At 42.3% G+C, this 22,191-nt stretch overlaps 1 protein-coding gene across 1 annotated transcript in view; it reads left to right on the forward strand.

Annotated features, from left to right (window-relative positions):
• Ube3d (ubiquitin protein ligase E3D) overlaps positions 1-16,620 on the forward strand; it is a 139,011-nt gene extending 122,391 nt beyond the window's left edge. The window contains exon 10 of the mRNA XM_050118928.1: positions 16,047-16,620. Coding sequence (XP_049974885.1) covers positions 16,047-16,067 — 21 coding nt within the window. The 3' untranslated portion in view covers positions 16,068-16,620. The remainder of the gene's footprint in view (positions 1-16,046) is intronic.
• The last annotated feature ends 5,571 nt before the right edge of the window (positions 16,621-22,191 follow it).

Raw genomic sequence — 22,191 nt, forward strand, 5'->3', positions numbered from 1 at the left:
TCTTTTCATCCAAGTTACAGCCAAATCTGACACGCAGAGCACTGCGCAGTCTGAAAACGCGTCTCTGTATGGCCGCAGGAATCCGCCATGCTCTTCCGCCTGCCTAAGCCTGATTCTGCCTTCTGCCCAGGTGCAGGCGGGGAGCGCTGAGCCATCGGCAGGTCTCAGAGCACTCTCCTCCGATCCCAAGCGGGAACACAAACGTCCAGTCCCATAAAAGCCTTGAAATGCTTTAAAGCCAGAGTTCACGCTGGCAGCACAGCACCAGGAAGCCGCGCTTTAAAATGATGCAGCTTTTTTTCTGCTGCTGTTGCTGAATCAGGAAATTTCTCTACAGCACGCCACCAACTAATAGCAAAAATCTGTGTTAAACCCTCTCTCCCTTATTTTTAAGCCTTCTCAGGTTTTTAAGTGGATTTAGCCCATCACGTCTGGGCGCCATCTGTTGAAATAGGAGCGGCGGGGCTGCGTCCCCAGCACCCGGCTGCCCACATGGCTAGCTTATGCCCGAAATAATTACACGGAAATTGTATTTTTTCAAACACTGCCTGGCCCGGCTAGTTCCCGCTTCTTATTGGCTAGCTCTTTCATATTGTTCTAACCCATTTCTAATATTCTGTGTAGCCCACAAGCTGGCTTACCAGGGAGGATCTTAACCTGCGTCTGTCTGGAGTGGGAGAATCATGGCGACTCCTCTACTAAGCTTCCTTTTCCCAGAATTCTCTTCTGTCTACTCCGCCTACCTAATTTTCTGTCCTATGAGGGCCGAGGCAGTTTCTTTATTATTACAAGACCCACCTCCATCATGGCAGGACCCAGTACAAGAAGAATGACTCTTGAGTTGACGGGTTGTTGTGTTTGTTTTTGAGAGAGGGTGGGCAGGATGATTGAGACCAGGGCTTTGCAAACGCTAGACAAGTGCAATTAAGCTACTTCCCCAGTTGAGTTAGCCATTTCTAAACATGTGTTAATTGCACTCTTCTCTTTACTATAGGGTATGTTAATGTTGGAACTTTTCATAAGTTAAAAGCAGAAGACAGACTGTTTAAGTGCCCTGCTGGTTCCACTGGGTTGAGTGAATCCGAGTCAGGAGTTGTACCTGCTGGTTGGCTAAGCAGGCGCATCAGAGGACAGACTGGTACCCACCGACCTGACCCTCCCATAATACTTTTGACTCCATACTTGGCTATTAGCATCACATTAATGTTTTGAGCGCGGGACCCTTGAGAAAACGAAGGTGATTGTGCACGTTTATTTAATAGTAGGTGTTGGTGGCCCAAAGAGCCCTCCTGAGGAATGCTACTCAGAATATTTCCCAAAGAAAATACTTGGAAAAGAGCTATAATTTGTTTCAAAGAAATGTTTTTCCTATTAATTAGTGGGAACGTAGAGGAGAACGTGTTACTAGCATGTTTATAGGATTTAGCTGGAGGCTATGTATGGTAGACAAATACTCTGCCACCAAGCTATGTCCCCTGCCCTCTTCTTACTTTTAATTTTGAGACAGTGTCTCTCTAAACTGGCCTTGAATTCACCCTAAAGGCTAAGATAGGCCTTGTTTATGTAATCTTCCTTCCTCATCCTCTCAAGTTACTGGGATTACAAGCCTGTATCACCAGAGCTGGTGGCTTCCTCTTTAAATATACCAAATAGAATAGTTTGGGGGGCAAAGCAGCCTCAGGGTAACACGTGATTATGTTCAGTCTTTTAGCAGTTTAGATGTACTGACAAAGTCAAAACTTTGAGTTTCGAAATGTACCCCCCAGAACAGTGAGCTCTTCCTCAGGGCTTCATCATTTAGCCACGATAGGCCTTCTTCACATACAGTAAAAGCATTTGTTTCTGCGCCTCCTCTTGGAACTTTTTCAGCCCTGAGGCCATCTTCCCTAGAGGTCCTCGACCATGTTCTAATGATGCAGGTTGAGGAAGGCTTTTAGTGAAGTCAGCATTCCTAGACAGCACTGTGGGAAGAAAGCGTGTTGGGGAACCACTCACAGAAGTTGCAATATATGAGGTTTCTTGGCCAACCAGCCAGGAGAGGAAAACTGCAGTTAGAGGTGAAGAAGCCAAGGCATGAAGGCTGGGTGATCTCATCCTGTTGTCTCTGGATACTTTCTCCTGAGCCAGGTGGTCTGTTGGCTCTCCATGAGCCAGCTTTGGGTTGCATTTTGTTCTGCGATTCCTCTGCCCATCGTGAGGACAGCTCACTGACCTTGTGTCTCTTTGGGAAGATGGCAACATACAGAACATTCAGACATAATATATGCAATTTTAGTACACATCACCAGTTGATGTATTGTTACTTAGGTAGTGTTAAAAAAGAAAGTGAAGTTCTGGTTAAGCCTTGGGTGTTACAAGCCCTTTGTACATCTTCCTTTAAAAATAATTGAGAAAATGGAAACACAAATTCATGAATGAAAAGCAGATAGGGAAAAAAGGTGCTTCTCTAGTGATATGTTTAAGCCTAATAAATTGTGCCATGAATACAAGCTCTTCTGCTCACTGAGGGCCTCATACGTGGGGGTCTGCATTTGGATTTTTTTCTCAGTCGTCCTGATGGGGCTGAAGGAAGCCGGGCCCAGAGCTGCTGTGGAGCTAGCAGCTGTTTGGTGGCAGGGCACCCATCCCAGCCAGGGTCCAGAGCCTGGATCTTTCTGCTCCCCCGCATCTCATGCTGGAGAGGAAGCAGTGTCTTCTTGGACTCATCAGCTGCCACTTCTCTCGGCTGACTCTCCGGTCCTTTCAGTACAACTATAATTAACCTTTTTCACCACCCTCGGCTCGCCTGACACCCCCCACTTCTGAAGGGCTTAGACGGCAGTTCTCACTCGGGACAATGTGCACCTCCCTTGACCTTGTGACGTTTGCTGAGCAGTTCCACATGGAAGAGCCCACTTGGCTTTCCGTGGGCTTGAGGTCAAAGTGCAGAGCTCTTGGTGACCATCACCTAGTACCCTCTTCAAGGGGTCCTCTGCGAACGTTGTCCTTGTTTCTTCTCACAAAATCTCCAACGCCATTGCTTAGTTTCCCTTTTATTTGAAATTAACAGGTTAACAAGAATTTTATAATTCCTGTGTATTTCCAGTAAGTTTAAATAATAAACATAAAAAGGAAATGGTATTTACTTCAATATGGATGCTGTGATTTGAATGAGAATGGCCCCCGTAGGCTCCTACGTCTAAATGGTAATATTCTAATTGGTAGACTGTTTGGAAAGGATTAGAAAGTGTGGCCTTGTTGAAGGAGGTATGTCACTGGAAGTGGGCTTTGAGGTTTTAAAAGCCCACTTTCCTTCACCCCAACCCACCTCCCACCTCCTGCCTGTGGGTCAGGATCTTGGCTCCTGCTCCAGCGCCATGACTGTTTGCCACTGTGCTCCCTGCCACGATGGCCATGACAGCCTCTGAAACTGTGTGCAGCCCCTGATTAAACACTTTCCTTTAAGTTACCTTGGTCATGGTATCTCTTCAGGGCAATTAAAAAGTAACTAAGACAATGGATGTTTTTACCGTACTTTCTCTTTTAAAGGATTTGCCTGTGGGGCTGTATTTTTATTTTGTTTTGAAAATTTTATGCATGAGCACATTGTATGTATATCCTTCTCCCTCTTCTCCCTCCAATTCCTCCTGTGTTTCCATCACCACCATCCCAAATTCATGACCTTTTCTCCTATAACTATTTTTGTTGCACATGTGTGTATTAATAGTGCAGTTAATGGTGCTTTAATGTTCATGTATTTAGGATTAAGAAGCCTTCAGGGAGTTTGTCCCTTAAGAAAACTGACTCTCCCTCCCTCAGCCAGCCATTGTTGACCGTTAGTCTTCCTCTAGGGATAGTGTCTATTGAAACTTTCTCCTGGTCATGTAGTATTGTCAGCTAGTGTGGTCTTGTGTTAGCAACCATGTTGTTGGAAGGTCATGAGAGGAGCCTCCCTTTTATGTCTAGAAGACACTGTCTGGCAGCAGGCATCCTGGTCTTCTGGAGTTTACAATCTTTCTATCCCTCTTGCATGATATTCTCTGACCCGTAGGTGTAAGGGTTACACTGTAATGTTCCACCTGGGGCCAGGTGCCCCACACTTGCTTATCATCTGGATTCCGGCCAGGTGTGGATCTCTGCAGTAGTCTCCACCGAGAAGAGAGTGTGCACGTGGCAAACATACTATATTTTAAAACGAATAGTTTTCATATTTGAATAGTGACTTGCTGCCTCAACCTACAGGACTTTGGATTGCTCTAACCAGGGTGACAGGACACACACAGAGAAAAACTGGGATTGGGTAAGCCATGCACTTTGATGGAGGTACACCAGCGGCTGGAAGAGTATGCCAGACAGTTGAATGAGGAGACAGGTTAGCCGATTTGGGTTTCTGTAAGGGAGAAGTCTCAGGCCACAGTCATCTGTAGAAGGAAGCTATGGGTCATACTTTCTTCATGTAATGCTAGACATCCATACTAGGATCAGGAAGGCCTTGCCACCCCCTGGGTTAAGGCTTTGGGGTTCTGGGCATGTCCGTGGTCATGTCTTGAATATTTACACATACAGGGTTCACTCGCTCCCCACAGTTGGCTAAAGAAAATAAACATCTGGTTATGATTTGATCCCTCTCTTAACAGTCCTTAACTAACATTATTCCGAGTTACAGTCATTTTTTTATTGAACTAACTATGCCAACACCACCCTGCTCTCCAAACTTAAAGAAAAATGGTTCCATCCTGAGATTCCAGCTCTCTGCTCACTGTCTTCTTGGCACTTATCATATAACGGGGCCCTCTCCACTAATTAAAAAGTCATTTCTCTTTACAAGTGGGGCTTTCATTTGCCACTCAAGCTCTGCGTTCTCCTCTGTATAATTAATTCCAAGAAGGAATCAACTTTCTTCTTAACTAGATAGGGAGCCTGCCTCATCCCAGCTATTAAATCTGGCTTAAATTGGAATATTATACACGCTTTCTTTAAATAAAGTTACCATAGCAATTATCTCTCCCTGTAATTAAAAGGGGAAGAGCTTTTATACCGAAATGAATACTAGGCTCAGAAACAAAACTTTGATCGCACACCAGCCTTGTTACTAAGTCGCGGCCATGAGGAAAAGCTACTTAACGTCTCTGAATCTCAGACCTCCATGCATAATGTGGGCAAAATTAAATCCAAGTATATTTTATGTGGATTTATGAGCCCATGCCAAGCACTTAATTTCTTCGATGGAAAAAAAATAACATTTTCTAAAGGGCTTATATGAGCTGTTTTTAAAAGTTAAGCATCCATGTGCCACCAAGATGGCTCAGCAGGTAACAATGCTTGCTGTGCAGACCTGATAACCTATATTGCCCAGAACCCATTGTCTAAGGGGAGAAATAGTACTCAAAAGTTGTTCTCTGACTTCCACACGCGTGCTGTGGCACACATGAGCTAGCACTCACGTGTGCATATGATCAAACACAACACAATGATAAAGCAAATTATAAAAAGCTAAAAACCTTAGTGAGATGTAAAGGAAAAGGACTTGAACTCACAGCTGACCAAAGAGAAAACCAATGATTAAAAAAAAATTGGTAGAATCTCTAAATTCACAGTAACTCAATAGACTCAAACAAAACCATTGAGACATCATTACCCTTTTATTAAATTAGCTCTAAGTAAAAGAGAGTTAACACAGTGTTGGTTGGTACATCTCAATGGGAAAAATGCTTCGAATTATAGTAATTTCCATACCTTTCAGTCTAGCAGTCCAATTTCTGGGACTCCTGAGGAATTCTTCCAAAGTATGGGAAAACAAATCTATAATCATGATAATATAATAGTTACTTCAGCATTACTTTTGACTTAGTAAATTTGAAAGCAATTCTAATTTATAATGACTTAAATAAATGATGATAAACTGTTATACAGTTATTAATAATAAACGCTTAATGAGTTACATCTAAAAAATATTATATAAAAATGTCTCCTGTGTCTGTGTGTAGGTGGTTAAAGAGAATAAACTGTGTTGAAGAATTGTTTAGCACGCAAAAAAAAAATAAATAAAAATGTCACTTATGAAAATATTTAAAATGCCTTTTGGAACCACAGAGATGACTCAGCCATTAGGAGCTTGCTGCTCTTTGGGGGACTGAGCTTGCTTCCTAGCGCCTGTATCTGACCACTCACAGCTACATGTAACTTGAGCTCCAGGGAACCTGAAACCCTCTTCTAGCTTCTGTTGGCCTGTGTACTCATGTGTACAAATGTGCGCACATACATATACACACTACGTGCATATGTGTGTATGTATACACACACACACACATATATATAGTTTTAATTTAAGTGTATGTAGTCTGACCAAAAAAAGAAAGAACGAAAAAGAAACACCTAAAACATTGAAAAGCCTATTCTATTTCTACAGAAAGTGCTATGGTATTTTGAGTTCTAGACAATGATAAAAATGAGGCAGGAAGAAGAAATGTGTGCCTGGTGGGCTGGTCACAACACAAACTTCATCACTACCTGATATGTAAGACAGTGCTGTATAATGTAAGCATTGATTCCAGGCTACCCACCCAACTTGTTGATTATAATAGCATTGCTACCTGCATTTCAAACTTAACCTACTATATTGCTAGGGCCATTCCTCAGAGGAAATGGGATCTCATTGATATATTGACAGAAGCATCAGTGTAAAACTTTGACAAATACTTCTATCTAGGGTTACTTGCAGAGAGTGGATCAAAGGAAACGAATAAAAGCCATTTGCTAAATACTGTGGGGTTTGTTTGATTGGACTCTTTATTGAGGTAATTTTTTATATGTGTAGTTGAAAGAATAGTTTAGAAAGACCCCTGTACACTTTGTGCGATAACACTTTATAAAACTCTTGTGTAACCCAATCAAGGCATTGACGTGAATATAACCCCTCTGGATGTTACTCGGTCACTCAGTGTTATCATTTATGTGGGTGTTCATGTATACAGTGTTATGTGTTATCACTAATATGTGTTCATGTGTCTTTTGCACAGTGAAGACATTGACAGTTCCATCACTGGAGATCCATCTTATTATATAACCATATCCATTCTTCGCTCTCCAGCATTCTTTACCCCTGGCAGTCACTATTCTGTCTCTACTTGCAAAATGTTATCATCTTATAATGTTACATGAATGTAGTTATACAGTATGTAACCTTTTGAGGTTGGGTTTTTAAATTTAACACAAGTCCCAGGAGAATTATGTGTGTGTCAGTGATTTGTGGATTCTTTTTCTGCTGATTGTTAATATGCCATGGAATCGCTATACTACTGTTGAAACATTTACCCGGGTTTGTTTCTGTTTTTGACAATACTGTGCAAGATTTTCTGTGTACATAAGTTTCTGTTTATGTAATATGGAGCTGCAGGCCACTTCCCGCCACCCGGCTCCTGCATGGCTAGATTTACCCAAAATAATTACATGGAAACTGTATTCTTTTAAACATTGCTTGGCCCATTAGTTCTAGCCTCTTATTGGCTAATTCTCACATCTTGATTAACCCATTTCTAATTATCTGTGTAGCACCATGAGCTGGTGGCTTACCAGGGAGATTCTTAACCTGCTTCCATCTTAGAGAGGAGAGGCATGGTGTCTGCCTGACTCAGCTTCTTTCTTTCAGCATTCTGTGCTGTTTACTCTGCCTACCTAATTTTCTGTCCTATCAAAGGCCAAGCTGTTTCTTTATTAATTAACCAATGAAAGCAACAGATAGATACAAGACTCACCTCCATCACAAGACTCTAGTTGGTGGATCATATAATCCTTACAAGTTGACCACTTGTTTTGCTGTTGTTATTTAAAGATGGCGTGATAGTTTGAATAGAAATGGCCTATAGGGAATGATACTATTAGGAATTGTGGCCTTGTTTGAGGAAGAATGTCACTGTGGGGGTGGGCTTTGAGGTCTTGTGTGCTCAAACTACTCTCAGTATGGTACACAGTCTCTCCCTGCTGCCTGCAGATCAAGATGTAGCGATCTTAGCTCTTCTCCAGCACTATGTCTGTCTGTATGCTATCTTTCCTGCCGTGATGATAATGGACTGAACCTCTGAATTGTAAACCAGCCCCAATTAAATGTTTTCCCTTCTACGAGTTACCATGGTTGTGATGTCTCTTCACAGCAATAGAAACTAAGACAGATGGGGGTCTCATACAGCCTAGGTTGGTCTAGAACTTTCTATATAGCCTGGTTGGTCTTGAACTTGACATCCTCCTGAGTGCAAGGTTTAAAAGCCTGTGTCACCGTGCCCAGCTTCTGTTTAGTTTTGAAGGAAAATGTTTTGGAGAATAGCTGTACAATTTCACCTCTTACCTAGCAAAATATGACAGGTTTGGTTTCCTTCCCAGCTTTTGGTGGAACTTTTATGGCTTGTTTTGAAGTCACATTTGTGGCAGCTTTCTTTACTGGAACTAGCCAAAGAGTTTTTCTGAAGAGACTCTTGTGAAGTGCGTAGATTTAGGGAAACACAGACACACATGCACGTGCACAGCACACATACTCACATGCACAGGGATGGGATATAGATAGATTAGGGTGTAAGTACCAGAAGCAGCTGTCTCCCCCTCCACCAAAACTTCACTCATTTGATTCTTAATTTGCTTTAGGTGAGAGACCTGTGGGTCTTTAGTCTTCAGGCGCTAGCATAAAGGGCCTCCCTCTCCACTGGTCAACACTAGACCCAATCTCCTTTGTCATGGGCACCTTGTACAAAATCAGCCCCAACTAGGTCAGTGGCCTAAATAGAAGCTTTTAAGTGCTGAAAATATTAGAAGAAAACACATGCTTTAAGGATTCAGCACAAGCCAAGATTTTCTGGGTAAGACCCCAAAGCACGGGAAACAAAAAATGGGCCAAAAGGATTATATCAATGTAGAAAGCGTCTATGAAATGAAACAGACAGCAGAGAAAAGAGGCAGCCTGAAGAACAGGAGACGACACTTGCCACTGTTCATCTGACAGTTAGTGCCCAAAACATAGGGGAAGAAAAGCACCACTAATAAAAACTAATAAATCCCAAGTAATCCAGTTCATAAATATGGGCAAATGGGGGTGGGGCAATGAGGAGATTCAGTAGGTAAAGGTCAAGGCAGTTGCCACTAAGCCAGAGTTCTGTCCCTATCATGTCTCACATGATAGAAGGAGAGAGCTGACTCCCACAAGGTGTCCTCTGGCTGCCACAGGGAAGCCATGGTTTGCATGTGTGTGCACACACACATGCATGCATACAAATAAGTGTAAAACAGTTCTTAAACTAAAAAAAATAAGCAAAATATCTAAAGCCTTTTCAGAAGATGAAGATACCCACAGATATGTTTTGAAACTACAAAGCAACATTGTGAAATTGAATGTTGGAGAGAACAGCAGGAAAGGAAAGCTTGTGTCCTCAGTAGGAATGTGTACTGCTACAGGATGTGGAAAACGGGATGGAGGTGTTACACAAACTCAACTAGAACGGCCATGGATACAGGCATCCCAGTTCATGGTGGATTGACAAAGGAAATGAAGTCAGAGTCAGACTAGCTGCCCAAAGACAGATGACTGGATAAAGAATACATGGTGCGTACACAGAGCACGAAATCATTCAGTCATGAAGAACATTGAAGTTCTGTCATTTGCAATGCAGTGGGGTCAGCCAACTAACTGAAACAAAGAAAGACAAATACTGCTATTTTCTCTCATGTAAAAAGAAAAGAAATTCACCCTCCAAGAAGATTGTTAGAATTGGTGTTTGTGGTGAAGGAATGGGGCCAGAATAAAGGGCTGAGTCTGGTTTGGCACACTGTAGACATCTATGGAAGCATTGCACAGTCCTGTTAGAGTATATAATTAATGCCAGTTTCAAAACAAAAGCACTGGACTTAATCTGGTTCTTCCTACTTTAATTTGATTTTTCTCCAGTTTTGTTTTTCTTCTAGAGGAAAAAGATGTTCTCTTTTAAAGAGGAATTTTTTTTAATTGATTAATCTTGTTTGACAATTTCATACATTTATAGGCTGTATCTGATTGTTCCTTCTCTGGATCCTCATCCCTGTCATTGACCCTCCTCTCACTGTTAACCTGTACCTTCTCAGATTCTCAGATTTTGGTTGTTTTGGACACTCATTCCAGAGCGCCCCATTTGTGCTGGTATAGAACACACTTAACACACTTTGGTTTGCTAAAGTAAGGAGAAAGCCTATGTTTCGGAGAGATGGTTCAGCGGTTAAGAGCATTGCCTGCCCTTCCAAAGGTCCTGAGTTCAATTCCCAGCAACCACATGGTGGCTCACAGCCATCTGTAATGAGGTCTGGTGCCCTCTTCTGGCCTACAGGCATACACACAGACAGAACATTGTATGCGTAATAAATAAATAAATAAATAAATATTTTTTAAAAAAAACTTTAACCAAGTCCCAATATTTAACCTTCCCCAATATTACTTGCTTAGCCTTGTGAAATCAAGATTATACTAATGGCTATAAAAGTAGGAAGTACCAGAATCATCCGGAAGGCCCTCATTGGATAGCCACTCCCCCCAAGTGTCTGATTAAGAGGGTCTAGAGTAATGCAGGATAACTCTTTTATTTAGCAAGTTTTTGTTTGGTGAGGATAATGGTGATACAGGGACAGCACCAGAGATAGGAATGATGTTGATCCAGAGACAGCACTAGAGATGGGGATGATGTTGATCTAGAGACAGCACCAGAGATGGGGATGATGCTGGTCCAGAGACAGCACCAGAGATGGGGATGATGCTGGTCCAGAGACAGCACCAGAGATGGGGATGATGCTGGTCCAGAGACAGCACCAGAGATGGGGATGATGCTGGTCCAGAGACAGCACCAGAGATGGGGATGATGCTGGTCCAGAGACAGCACCAGAGATGGGGATGATGTTGATCCAGAGACAGCACTAGAGATGGGGATGATGTTGATCCAGAGACAGCACCAGAGATGGGGATGATGTTGATCCAGAGATGGGGATGATACTGGTTCAGACACAACACCAGAGATGAGGATGATATTTATCCAGAGACAACACCTTAGAGATGGGGATGATGCTGGTCCAGAGACAGCACCCCAGAACCACTGCACACAGTAACACCCTACTCAAAATCCCCCAAATTTTGTTTCTGGCAAAAGAAGCTATGCATTTGTACTTTTTTCCTCCTTAAGTGACAAATATAGAGTAATATATAATGTTACCATTCAAAATTTATTTATTTATTTTTGGGTTTTCCAGACAGGAATTCTCAGTGAAACAGCCCTAGTTGTCCTGGAACTAGCTCTGTAGACCAGGCTAACCTTGAACTCACAGAGATCCACCTGCCTCTGCCTTCCAAGTGCTGGGATTAAAGGTGCATGCCACCATCTCCTGAGTGAATTGGGAGCCTGGGGGTTGAGGGGCAAAAGGGGAGTGGGAAAAATGTATAGATTAAAAAATACAATAAAATAAAAGAATATTACTAGCATGTGAAAACTGCTGCAGTACATCAGTAGGTTAAACAGAAGTAATGTATTACTAAACTGTATAGAGAAATGCCTGAGTATATATGGTAAATGAACATCTGGAAAGAAAACAAAAGCAATGTCCAGTGTCTCTGAGTAGCAGAGCTGCAAAAATTATAGTTCCCTTTTTTGTGTGTGTGTACTTTTTATATTTTCTAGTTTGAGGTATGGTTCATATAACTAGAAATAAATTATTAAAGCAAATCGCAGAAGCAAAGCTGCTTGGGTATGATATAAAATTAACCAAGACAGTTTGGAAGCGCGGCTGTGACTTTGCTAGCCCTTTCCCTGAAGAGAATGGCAGGTTACCTGAGTCACCTGTCCTGCCTGACAGAGTTTTGCCCTCGTGCACCCAAACGGTGTTGACCTGAAGGCCTCTAATTACGGCATCTCACGGCTACTTACATATAACATTCGTGGCATTTTCTCAGTGTTAACCACTGGAGTCCCCAACTGCATCCTCGCCGGCCGTTCCCTCCTCAACCCTTGGCAGTGGCTCAGAAGTGGTTTCCAGGAGGAGCTTTTTGCCTTGCTTTCATCTCAAATCGAATTACTGGTTCAAGCCATATCAGAACTTTAAAAACTATCGCTGAAGTCAATGTTTCAAGGATTTTGTCTGCTACAGAAAGCTCTTTAGTTGCCTGGCATGAGGGTTGGACAGCCCAACTCAGTGTCCTCAGCACTTGCACTTCTGAACCTCCGAAGATGGAGGCAGTGGCTATTTATTTATTTATTTATTTATTTATTTATTTATTTATTTATTTTTAGCAGTTTTGTTTTGTTGTGCTAAAGCCACTTTTCTGGAGACAGTGGTAACTGTTTCAGATACTGGAGAAAAGATATTTGATTTGATTTGATTTACAGGAACTCCACTCCCAACTACATTTGTTTGTTCAGGGGCTGGTGCCAATGGGACAAACTATCCGAACACGCTGTCCATAGCTGCCCTGATGCCACCATGTGCTTGCTCCATCATCCCCCTCGCAGCTGTTCCCGAGAAAAGAGAAACTAGGACTTTCGAATGTCTGAGTGATGGTGTTTTTATTGAGGTAGCACTGTTTTATAGCCGGCGTTTTTTAGCACCCACCCGCACGAATATCATTATTTCCTAACAAATACAATTTGTGCTTGAGGCGGTAGGTTTTTATAAAACACTTTAAAGACTCTTCCCATGTAAATGTTTGCCCCATGGGTTTGCTGTCCTTAGCAGAGTGACTGAGTCTGCTTTATGTAACTGGTGTTTCGGGACTGGCAGTTCACTCCCTTGTCACAGTAGCCCTGTCCAGCGATGGCAGTGCCTTCTATAATCGACATGTTCTGAAAGAAGTAATGAGAAACATGTGCCCCGAACTGGCTTCCTTTAGCGATAGCTAGAACTCCGACAGTTAGCCCTGTGCTTTCTGCCCATCTTCAGGTGGAGCCCCCAGCTGCCTTTCTCCCAGTAGCTTAGCTTCCCTATTCCTCTGGTACATGAAAACCAACAAGTTTTTTGGGGTTATATTCCTATCATCACGGTGTATACCACGGCTCACAGAAAATCCCAGATGAAGGTTTATATTAATCAGCAGTTTCCATCTCATTCTCTGCTGAGTCTGCAGGAGCTCTTGAGTTGGAAGGCTTTGCTTGAGCTCTGTTAGTCTAAATCCACCTGTAGCCTCTGCCTGTTCGACTGGCAGGGACGTCTCCCCCTCCAACTGTTTGCCAGAGTTCCTTTAGCAAGCCAGCATCTTTCAGTGGGAATCGGTGTGTTATTGTCACTTATGACGATTGTTTTTAGATGACGCAAAGCAGGGACAATATCTTTGTATCTCCAAGTGTTCATATTCAGGCGCATGACCACAGAGCCACATCGTGTGGCCATGGAGTCCTCTCTTCCAATGTCTCCAGTCACCATTTACACCTTGTGACTGTGTATTCCAGAAATGCAAGAGCTAGCAGAGCCTGGAGGCGCGGCTGTTTGTGTGGTCTGAAAGCTTTGAAATAGGATTTTCTCAGCATCGTAAAAGAACAAAAAGAAATTATCCTTTCTCAAAATAAATGGCAGTAATGGAAGCAGCTTTTCCTGCCACAGATAAAAGCCTGAGAATGCAAAATCAGCTTTTGAAATAATTAACTCACAGTGATTTAAATAAAAGGGGACCACAAAGCATCATGTACTACCTGCTCCCAAGTTTGGGTACGTGTTCTTGTTATTGAGACTTAGGAAGTACATCATGTACTTGGTAGGGAAAGCTAACAAGACTAGAGATAAGAACTCATTAGGTCAAAATCTCAGGTTTTTCTTACTTGATGGGGACTTCTTTGCATGCTTTGGTCCGTTTCGCCTCTAGCGTTGCTGTTCCCTGGGTAAAGTTCTCTATCCCAGTGATGGGAAACAAAGCGGGCTTTTGATTATTTGAGGCATTAGAAGGATTTAGGGTCACTGTGCCTCCAGCTTTTTCTCATTTATCTACAAGGCTATGGTGAGAAAAGGAGGGGTTTCAAATCAAAGCTTCCCCGCCCCCCAGCCCACCATTACCACTTGAGAGGCTTTGTGCACTCAGCAAGTCGCTTGGTTTTCCTGAGCTTGTTTATTTGTTTGTAAACCCACGTTTCAAATGCTCTTCTGCCTTAATCCTGTTCTGTGCTCAGGGCAGAGTCAAGATAAGTTTGCTACACTATAAAGTGCGTCACAGGATTCAGGTGGGCCCTTTGCAGTTCCCCTTTTACAGAGGTGGAACAATGGAAAGAGGTTAAGCAGCCTATTAAAGGTCACAGAACTAGTCAACGAGAGGTCTGGGTTCACAAAATGATTCTGTAATTACACCGTTTCTCAGCACTGCGCTGCTGACATTTGGGGGCATCTGAGGGGGCTGTCCTGTGATTTTTTTTTTAGGACACTCAACAACAGCACCTCTACCCCATTAGGCGTCAGTCACCACCACCTCCTGGTTGGTGACAACCAAGACTTTCTCAGAGTCTAGTCATATGTCTGCCTCCAGAGCTAAATTTCCTAGCCATTTTCACGATGGTGTCCATTGCTCTTTTAACTACTCCATGTCACAGAAATTTGCAGAATTAAAAGAGCTAACTGATTTTGTCTTCATAAGGTGGTCTTTTTCTCTCCCAGCAGACTGCATAGAAGCATCATAACCACTGCCCTCAGTGGACCCTTTGTGAAGCTCAACGACCTGTGTTCTCCCATCCCATCTAATTCTATAACTATTCCTTGATCCTGAATGGGGCACACACGAGTCTCTCTTGAACACCCCTTCCCATCTGGTAATGGTGGAAAAGTGGGAGACAGAGAGGGAAAAGTCACATGAATATATGTAACATATTATCTTCTAATAAACATTATATTTGTATTATTTATTCATAGTTTTTGAGACAGGGTCTTACTATGTGACCCGGGCTAGCTTACACACTCTAAAGAGCCTGGTCTGCCCTGAAACACATTTCCGGCCCTCAGCCAGTCTGTTATCTATCTCAGTTAATCATCACAGAAAGCCCTGGAGGTTTGTACGGGTTGTAATTGTCCTCTGTTGGATGCTGTTTAGGACCCTGTTCCCTCCACTGTGGTGCTCTCATTGCAAACCTGGTGTAGGTCAGGAAGTTGACATGGAAACTCAGCAGGTGCCTTCCTCAGCACCCTGTGAAGGGTAATGTCCTCTGAAGCACTCTTCCCTAGAGCCGCTGCCTCCTGCACAGCAGGGTGCCGCCTTTTCCCTTTCCTTGTAACAGGGATCGTTAACTACACGCCCCTTATACTGTGGCTGGCACATAGGCACCAGCTTCCCTGATGCCATTAATACTTCTCTGAGAATGGGTGATTACTTCCGTCTGGTCTAGTGCAAGCTTCCCAAACTTTCCACTCTGGTTAGCATTATCTCTTTGTTTGACTGTCCTGATGTTAGTGCAGTTCCCAATTTATTGTCACCTCTGAATTAAAATGCCATAAACATTTATGACTGGCTGTCATTGCTTGTTTCTCCATTATTAGAACTATTGGGAAGTTCCAGGCGTTTGATCTGGGCCTTGTGGAAAATATTTTGCACATAAACCTGTGTGAATCAAGTTTTGCTTTAAACACTAAGTGCAGATGAATTGCTACTGGCAAACACAACAAGTATAATTGCATATGATTAAAAGTATCAGCATGACCTGCAGAGAAGAAGATGTACTTACCAACAGTGTTAAGGACGTAAAATTGCCCGGTAGTCTTCTAGACTCAGAATTCTGCTATCAGAATGCCTAAAAGAGTGGTTCGCACCACTGAGAACATGAACTAGATTGCTTCATGGATATATAACTTTACTGTCAATTAAAACTCTATTTTTCCTTTAAAGTGGATGTGAGTCATTCTAATTACTTGATGGTTCATTTAAAAAGGATTGATTGGTTCTTGCTGTAAAATTCAATGTCTGTCTCGCCTGAGTCACTTCTTTGGATTTGGGGAGATTGGTCTGTATCCTGTTGACCAGATTTTGTCCTCTCGCTCGGATTTGATGTGCAGCCCGTCATTCTGTCATGTACTGGTGGTAAAGTATTGTGTCTTCCCCCCTCCCCCAGGTGGCCTTTTTGAAGATGTAGCCGTTGAAGCTGAGGCTTTCTGGTCTACCAGCAGACAGCTCCCCAGCACAGAACAAAGCCAAGGCCTGGAGTCAGCTCTGTGAGCACAGTGTGCCAAGATGAACAAGAACTAGAGCTGCAGAAAGAGGGCTCTGTGCTAAAGTTTCCAGTTTATTTGTTTGCATTTATTCTCCGAGAGTTGACTATAGATCCATGCAAACCCAAGGCTGTGCGGAAAGTCGTAGTAGCAGGTTGTCGGCAGGTTAAGTAAGTATAGAAGTTGCACCTCTACTTCCCACAGAGAGGAATATTCAAGTCTGTGCTGTGTCAGCACCACCTGGAAGCATATTAGCTAATGGAAACCCATCTGTCCTGTGTGAACACAGCGAGGAACTTCATTGGGGAGCTGAATGTTAACTGCTGTAAGCCCTGGGAAATAAACTTTTAAAGAGCTCTGGGTTTGTTTAAAACATTTTTTAAAAACTAAAATATGCAATTTTTCATATCTTATTCAAAGAAGGTGCTTGTTGGTGTTACCGAGTGAGTGATTATCCAATTAAAGTTTCCCTGAGGGTGTAAAACCATGTGTGTTCTCTTTGTTCGTATTTCCTTCACCACACGCTATTGCAAATTAACAAATGCTGGCTTCTTAGTATAAACTTACCTGGATTCCTATGTGCCCAAACAAGAAAACATTGAGACTGATAAGAGCTGAGCCTAATCCTGCAGAACCCAGGCCAGCTCCCGATTTGATGGAGAAGACTTGAGACTCACCTAGAATCGTAGAGCTTGGCTCAAGCAGGGACTGGATTGTGGTTGATCTCCCCTGCCAATGATCCATCCATGTTTTGCCTCCCTACTGCACATTCAGGAGGACATTCCCAGAGTCTGCAACCATCCCTTCTGTGGATCTCACCTGGTGGTGTTAATCCTAAATTTCCAGTCACCTAATAATACAATACCTCATGCTCCCAAACAAGTTTTCTGTCCCCTCATCCCCCAACATTCTTAGCTGTAGGTATCACTTGCCATCCTGATTTGGCTCCTCTTGCTTGGAGTTTACCCAACAGAGCAGTAGGATTAGGGATTAGAGCAAAATTAGCTTTTCTGATTTTGTAGCTAGTAGACTGGCTTCTGCTGGATCCTGCAGTGTCTCTTTATTAAGCACAGTTGGAAACCCTGATGTTCTTGGTGTTATGTCCAAGACTCCAGCCACAGAGAATTAGTTTGACTTCACTTAAGCTGCTAGGCTCCCAACACCATGCTGACTTTTCATGTTTTTAATTTTTGGCAGTACTTGACCTCAGTACTTTATCCATTGGGCCTGGATGATTCTTTGCTATAGGAAAATGCCCTGTGAATACAGGTTCAGAAGCATTTCTGACCACTACCTACAAAAGCAGGCAATATATTTGCTTTTGTTCCCAGCTCTGTTGTCCAAGTTGTGGGCACATGGTTGACAGAACTGACTGCTTTTAAGAAACATTGCTGCAAGAGAGGTGGCCTAAGAAATAAGACTTGGTGACTAGCTACTGGTATATATCACTGATTATATGAGTTTTTAAAATTCTGAGCCTTCTGCCACACGGCCTAGACTAAGGGTCTCTTTGTGTGTGACTGTTCAGCTTGTATGAAGCTAATGGTAGTGAATGAGATAAATCATAGATACTGACATTTAACCTGTGCAGTCAAAAAATTTTCCTCGGTAGTAGTTCTGCTCTTGTGGAGAAGAGAGAAGTCATGAGCATACAGATGTATATTTATGGTTAAGGTGGTCATCTTTCCAAAGATATAACTAAGAGACCATGAGGTGACTTAGTTGGTAAAAGGCTGCAGCATAAACATGAGAACCTGAATTTGATCCCAACATGAATGTGAAAGTGATCACTAGTGGATCACTGGATTCCATGCAATCTAGCTTAAGTAAGCCCTGAGTCCCCATGAGAGACTCTGTCACAAAAAACAAGGTAACTCCTGGGGAACAATAACTGAAGCTGGTCTCTGGCCTACACTTAACACTGGCACAAACATGCATGCATATGTAAAAACATACATAACCTCCTCAAAAAACATGCTAGAATATTATTCTTATTTACTAAATTTGTCTTGCTAAGTTATTTGGAGTCAAATGTATAAGAACCCCTGCTTTCCATCTGTGGTCCCAAGAATAATCAAGTCACCTACATTTCTGGTGATCTACTGTGGTCTGGTGAGGGGTGGAGGGGACAATGAATGGGAGAAATGGAGGAGTGGGTAAGAGGAGACCACACCATGCCCACAGGACAGGTGGTCTCTTACTGTGCTTTTAATTTCATCGGCCATATCATTTAAACTCTTAGGCTTATTGGTCTGTACTCATTCTTCCATGGTTGGGAAAGGAGCACCTGCTGAGCTGGTGTTCCAAGTCGACTGTTAATGTCTACTCAGTGGGAGGGTCCGAATCTCTAAGGATGCTGTGGATGCAGATAGGAGGAAAAGAGAAATAGAACCTTTCTAAATGCAGTTATCTCTTTGTCTAAATAGAAGAACTTTGCTCTGTGTATATATGACAATGGGCAGAGACAGTCACACACAGAAGAGATTTAAATTCAGGTCCATCCTGATAGGAGGACATGAAAGAACTGAAATGGGCTGTATAGTGAACTCTGACCCTAGGAACTTACTCCAAAATCATTTCCTGTGTCTTGTGACTATATATTTATAATTCCCAAATCTACTCAGCACTACAAGAGTACAGAATCACAGAATTTTGGCACACCATTAAGAGGACCAGAGGCAGGGTAAAAATAAATTGCCAGTCCATGCTCTGATCTCTAAAGTCTGCTGTAAATAAGAGTTCTGTGAACCCAACTCTCACCTAGTATAAAATTACAATAGATAAAACTTTGACGGGTCACCTATAAGTTTGACCAGTTAATGCATGTTTTATTAACTACTTCGTGCCAAACAACGTTATGGGTTCTCCAGGTAAGGTAATGGTTTTGGCTCCTACAGCTCACCGTCTCATGGAGGGAGCAGACAAGAAGCATGATGTTATATTATGTTATTATTTTGTTTCATTGTGCTATGTTATTTCAGAAAAATAATAAAACTGAGCAAAAGAGGTAAGATTGGGAGGTATTATTGTAGAAAAGAACATCTAAATTGAGCTTAAGGTCTTTATAAATCTTAGGTGCAATATTTGATCAAAATACTTGTTCTCTTGGGGGCTATAATCCCAGGACTCAGAAAGTTGAGGCCAGAGCACTGCAAGTTCAAGGCCATCAGCATGGACCATGTAGTGAGATCCTGTCTCAAGGCAGCTCCAACAAGAGTACTTTGAAGATGAGTCATAAAATAGATTGCACACAAACTACAGTTTTGAGGGGGGGGGGGGTCTGTCCTGCCTAGTCCCACAGCTGTTCAGTCCCAAAGAAACAAACAGTGGTCTACATTAATCATAAACTGCTTGGCCCATTAGCTCAGGCTTTTTATTAATTCTTACATCTTCAATTAGCCCATAATTCTAGTCTATATTAGCTGGGTGGCTTGGTACTGTTTTATCAGTGAGGCATTCTCATCTTGCATCCTCTGTGTCTGGGTGACAGCTGCAGACTGACTCTTTCCTCTTCCCAGAATTCTCCTGTTCTGGTTGCCTGGCCTCTAGTTCCTGCCTGCTCACCCCACCTATACTTCCTGCATGGCTACTGGCCAATCAGCATTTTAATAAAATACAAATGACAAATCTTTACAAAGTACATGACCATTGTCCCACAGCACTACAGTTTTAATGTCATTTTGCCAAAAAGTAGCTTGGCTAAATAAGGGTCCACTAATATTAGCCAAACTTGATTCCACTGATTCCAGATAAAGGACCTGATTAGAACCAAATGCAGACAGAATTGCCTCTAATTAAGCTTGCTCAGTGCTGCTACAGCAAAAATGCTGACGTGTTGAGCAGTTTTGCACAGCAGGTAAAGACACTTCATTGTCACTCCTGTACATTGTGGGGGGGGAGGGGAGCATTCTTAATGTAAATTGAAATTGGAATCTGCATTATGGTATAATTTAGGGGTGTAGATTGACTGATATATCCTAATCTATACTTAGAATCACCATTTATCTTACAAATCTAGAAGAGAGGGAGTTTCCACTAATCTAAAAATTCTATACACTTCAGAGTATACAGTCAGGACCATTTAGTATGATTATATGCAACAATCGCTCCCTTTCCACCCTGAGATGCTCAAGATTTCATCTTCCAAATTAGCCCATTAGTTCTTGATCTCAGGGGGACGTAGGAGAGCCCCATGGAGATTAGCTATTATAAGTAAGTGCTCCAGTTATAAGAATGACAGACACAAACCTGCTTGAAGCATTTTAAAATTCATTGGATCTGCACTATTAATTTTTAAGGGGCTCAATTTTCATGTTGGAATAAAGTAAACCAGCTAGTTCTCAATCTTGTTATAAACTAAGAAATCCACTAATTTATTCAAGGTGCAATAAACAGAGTATAGGGTTTATAGCCCCACCGATTAGTTCTGCTTCCACTGGACCCACCAATGGCCTTCTCCGGCACTCTGGTCAGAATGGGAACTGCTCTTAGAATGATCCTGTTATTTAGTTTGCTTTCTATGGCTGCGATAAAACCAGGAGCAAAAGCAACTTGGGGAGTGTGGTGGTTTAAATCGGTCCCCTAGATTCATGTGTTTGAATGCTTGGCCAATAGGAAGTGGTACTTTTAGAAGGTGTAGCCCTGTTAAAGTAGGTGTAGCTTTATTGGAGGAAGTGTGTCACTGTGGGAGAAGGTGTTGAGGTCTCATAGCTCAAGCTACACTCAATGTGGTATACAATCTCTTCCTGCTGCCTGAAGATCAAGATGTAGAACATTCAGATGCCTCTCCAGTACCATGTCTGCCTGCATGTCACTATGTTTGCTGCCATGATGATAATGAACTAAACCTCTGAACTCTAAGCCAGCCCAATTTAAATGTTATCCTTTATAAGAGTTGCTGTGGTCATGGTGTCTATTCACAGTAATAGAAACCCTAACTAAGAAAGAAGTTGGTACCAGTGACTGGGGTATTGCTGTGATAGGCCTAACCATGATTTGCTTTGGAGGAATGTGGACTTTGGGTGTTTGTATTAGAAAAGCAGTTGAACACTTTAAGTGGGGCCTAGTGGATCATACCAATAAGAACACGGAAGGTGGTAATGCTGAAGGTGAATTGAACTGTGTGGGTCTGGCTCAAGTGGTTTCAGTGGAGAATTTTAATATGTAGCCAAGAGACTTTTCTTGTAATATTTGGGTGAAGAATGTGACTGCTTTTTGCTCTTGTCTGGAGTCTTCCTGAGGCTAAAGTGAAGAGATTTGGATTAATTCTGTTGGCAGAGGAAATCTCAAAACAGACTGGTATTGATTGTGTTGTGAGGTTTTTAGTGACCACTTTTGTGAAGATCTATAATGAAAAAGAGCAAGCTGAGCAAGTAAAAATAGAAAATGTACAGATTGAGGAGAAAGGGGGCATGAGAAAGTAGAACAGATCTAAATCCTGTGTTCAAGGAGACAAACAGATTAAGAAATAGAATAAAGGGAGTGGTGACCTCTGGGTAAGACCCTACCCAGCTAAGCTTCCAACCTGTGAAAAAGAATTAAAAAATATCTTGGGTCCAGGAATTGCTGTGGAACAATGGTCTTTTTTCCTGTCACATATATTATTTTAATAAAATACTGATTGTCCAGTAGCCAGGCAGGAAGTATAGGTGGAACAGTGAAAACAGGAGAATTCTGGGAAGAGGAAGGATTTAGTCTGCAGTCATCATCCAGACACAGAGGAAGCAAGATGTGACTGCCTCAGCGAAAAAAGGTATCAAGCCACATAGCTAACACAGACAAGAATTATGTGCTAATATAAGTTATAAGAGTTAATAAGTCTGAGCTAATAAACCAATCAGTTTATAATTAATATAGGCCTCTGTGTGTTTCTTTGGGACTAGATGAATGTGGGACCTGGTAGGACAGAAACCTCTATCAACAAATGGTGCCCAATGAGTGGACAACTGCATCCACAGAAAGTCTGAGAGAGCTTGGGAAATAATTCTAGACACAAAATAACAGTGCTAAGCATGGCTTCTTAGTAGCAGCAATTTATCTGGTTTGTTC

This window comes from Alexandromys fortis, unplaced genomic scaffold, assembly GCF_014885135.2.
Source record: "Alexandromys fortis isolate MF-2015 unplaced genomic scaffold, M_Fortis_MF-2015_v1.1 scaffold_164, whole genome shotgun sequence".
NCBI classification, from domain to species: domain Eukaryota; kingdom Metazoa; phylum Chordata; class Mammalia; order Rodentia; family Cricetidae; genus Alexandromys; species Alexandromys fortis.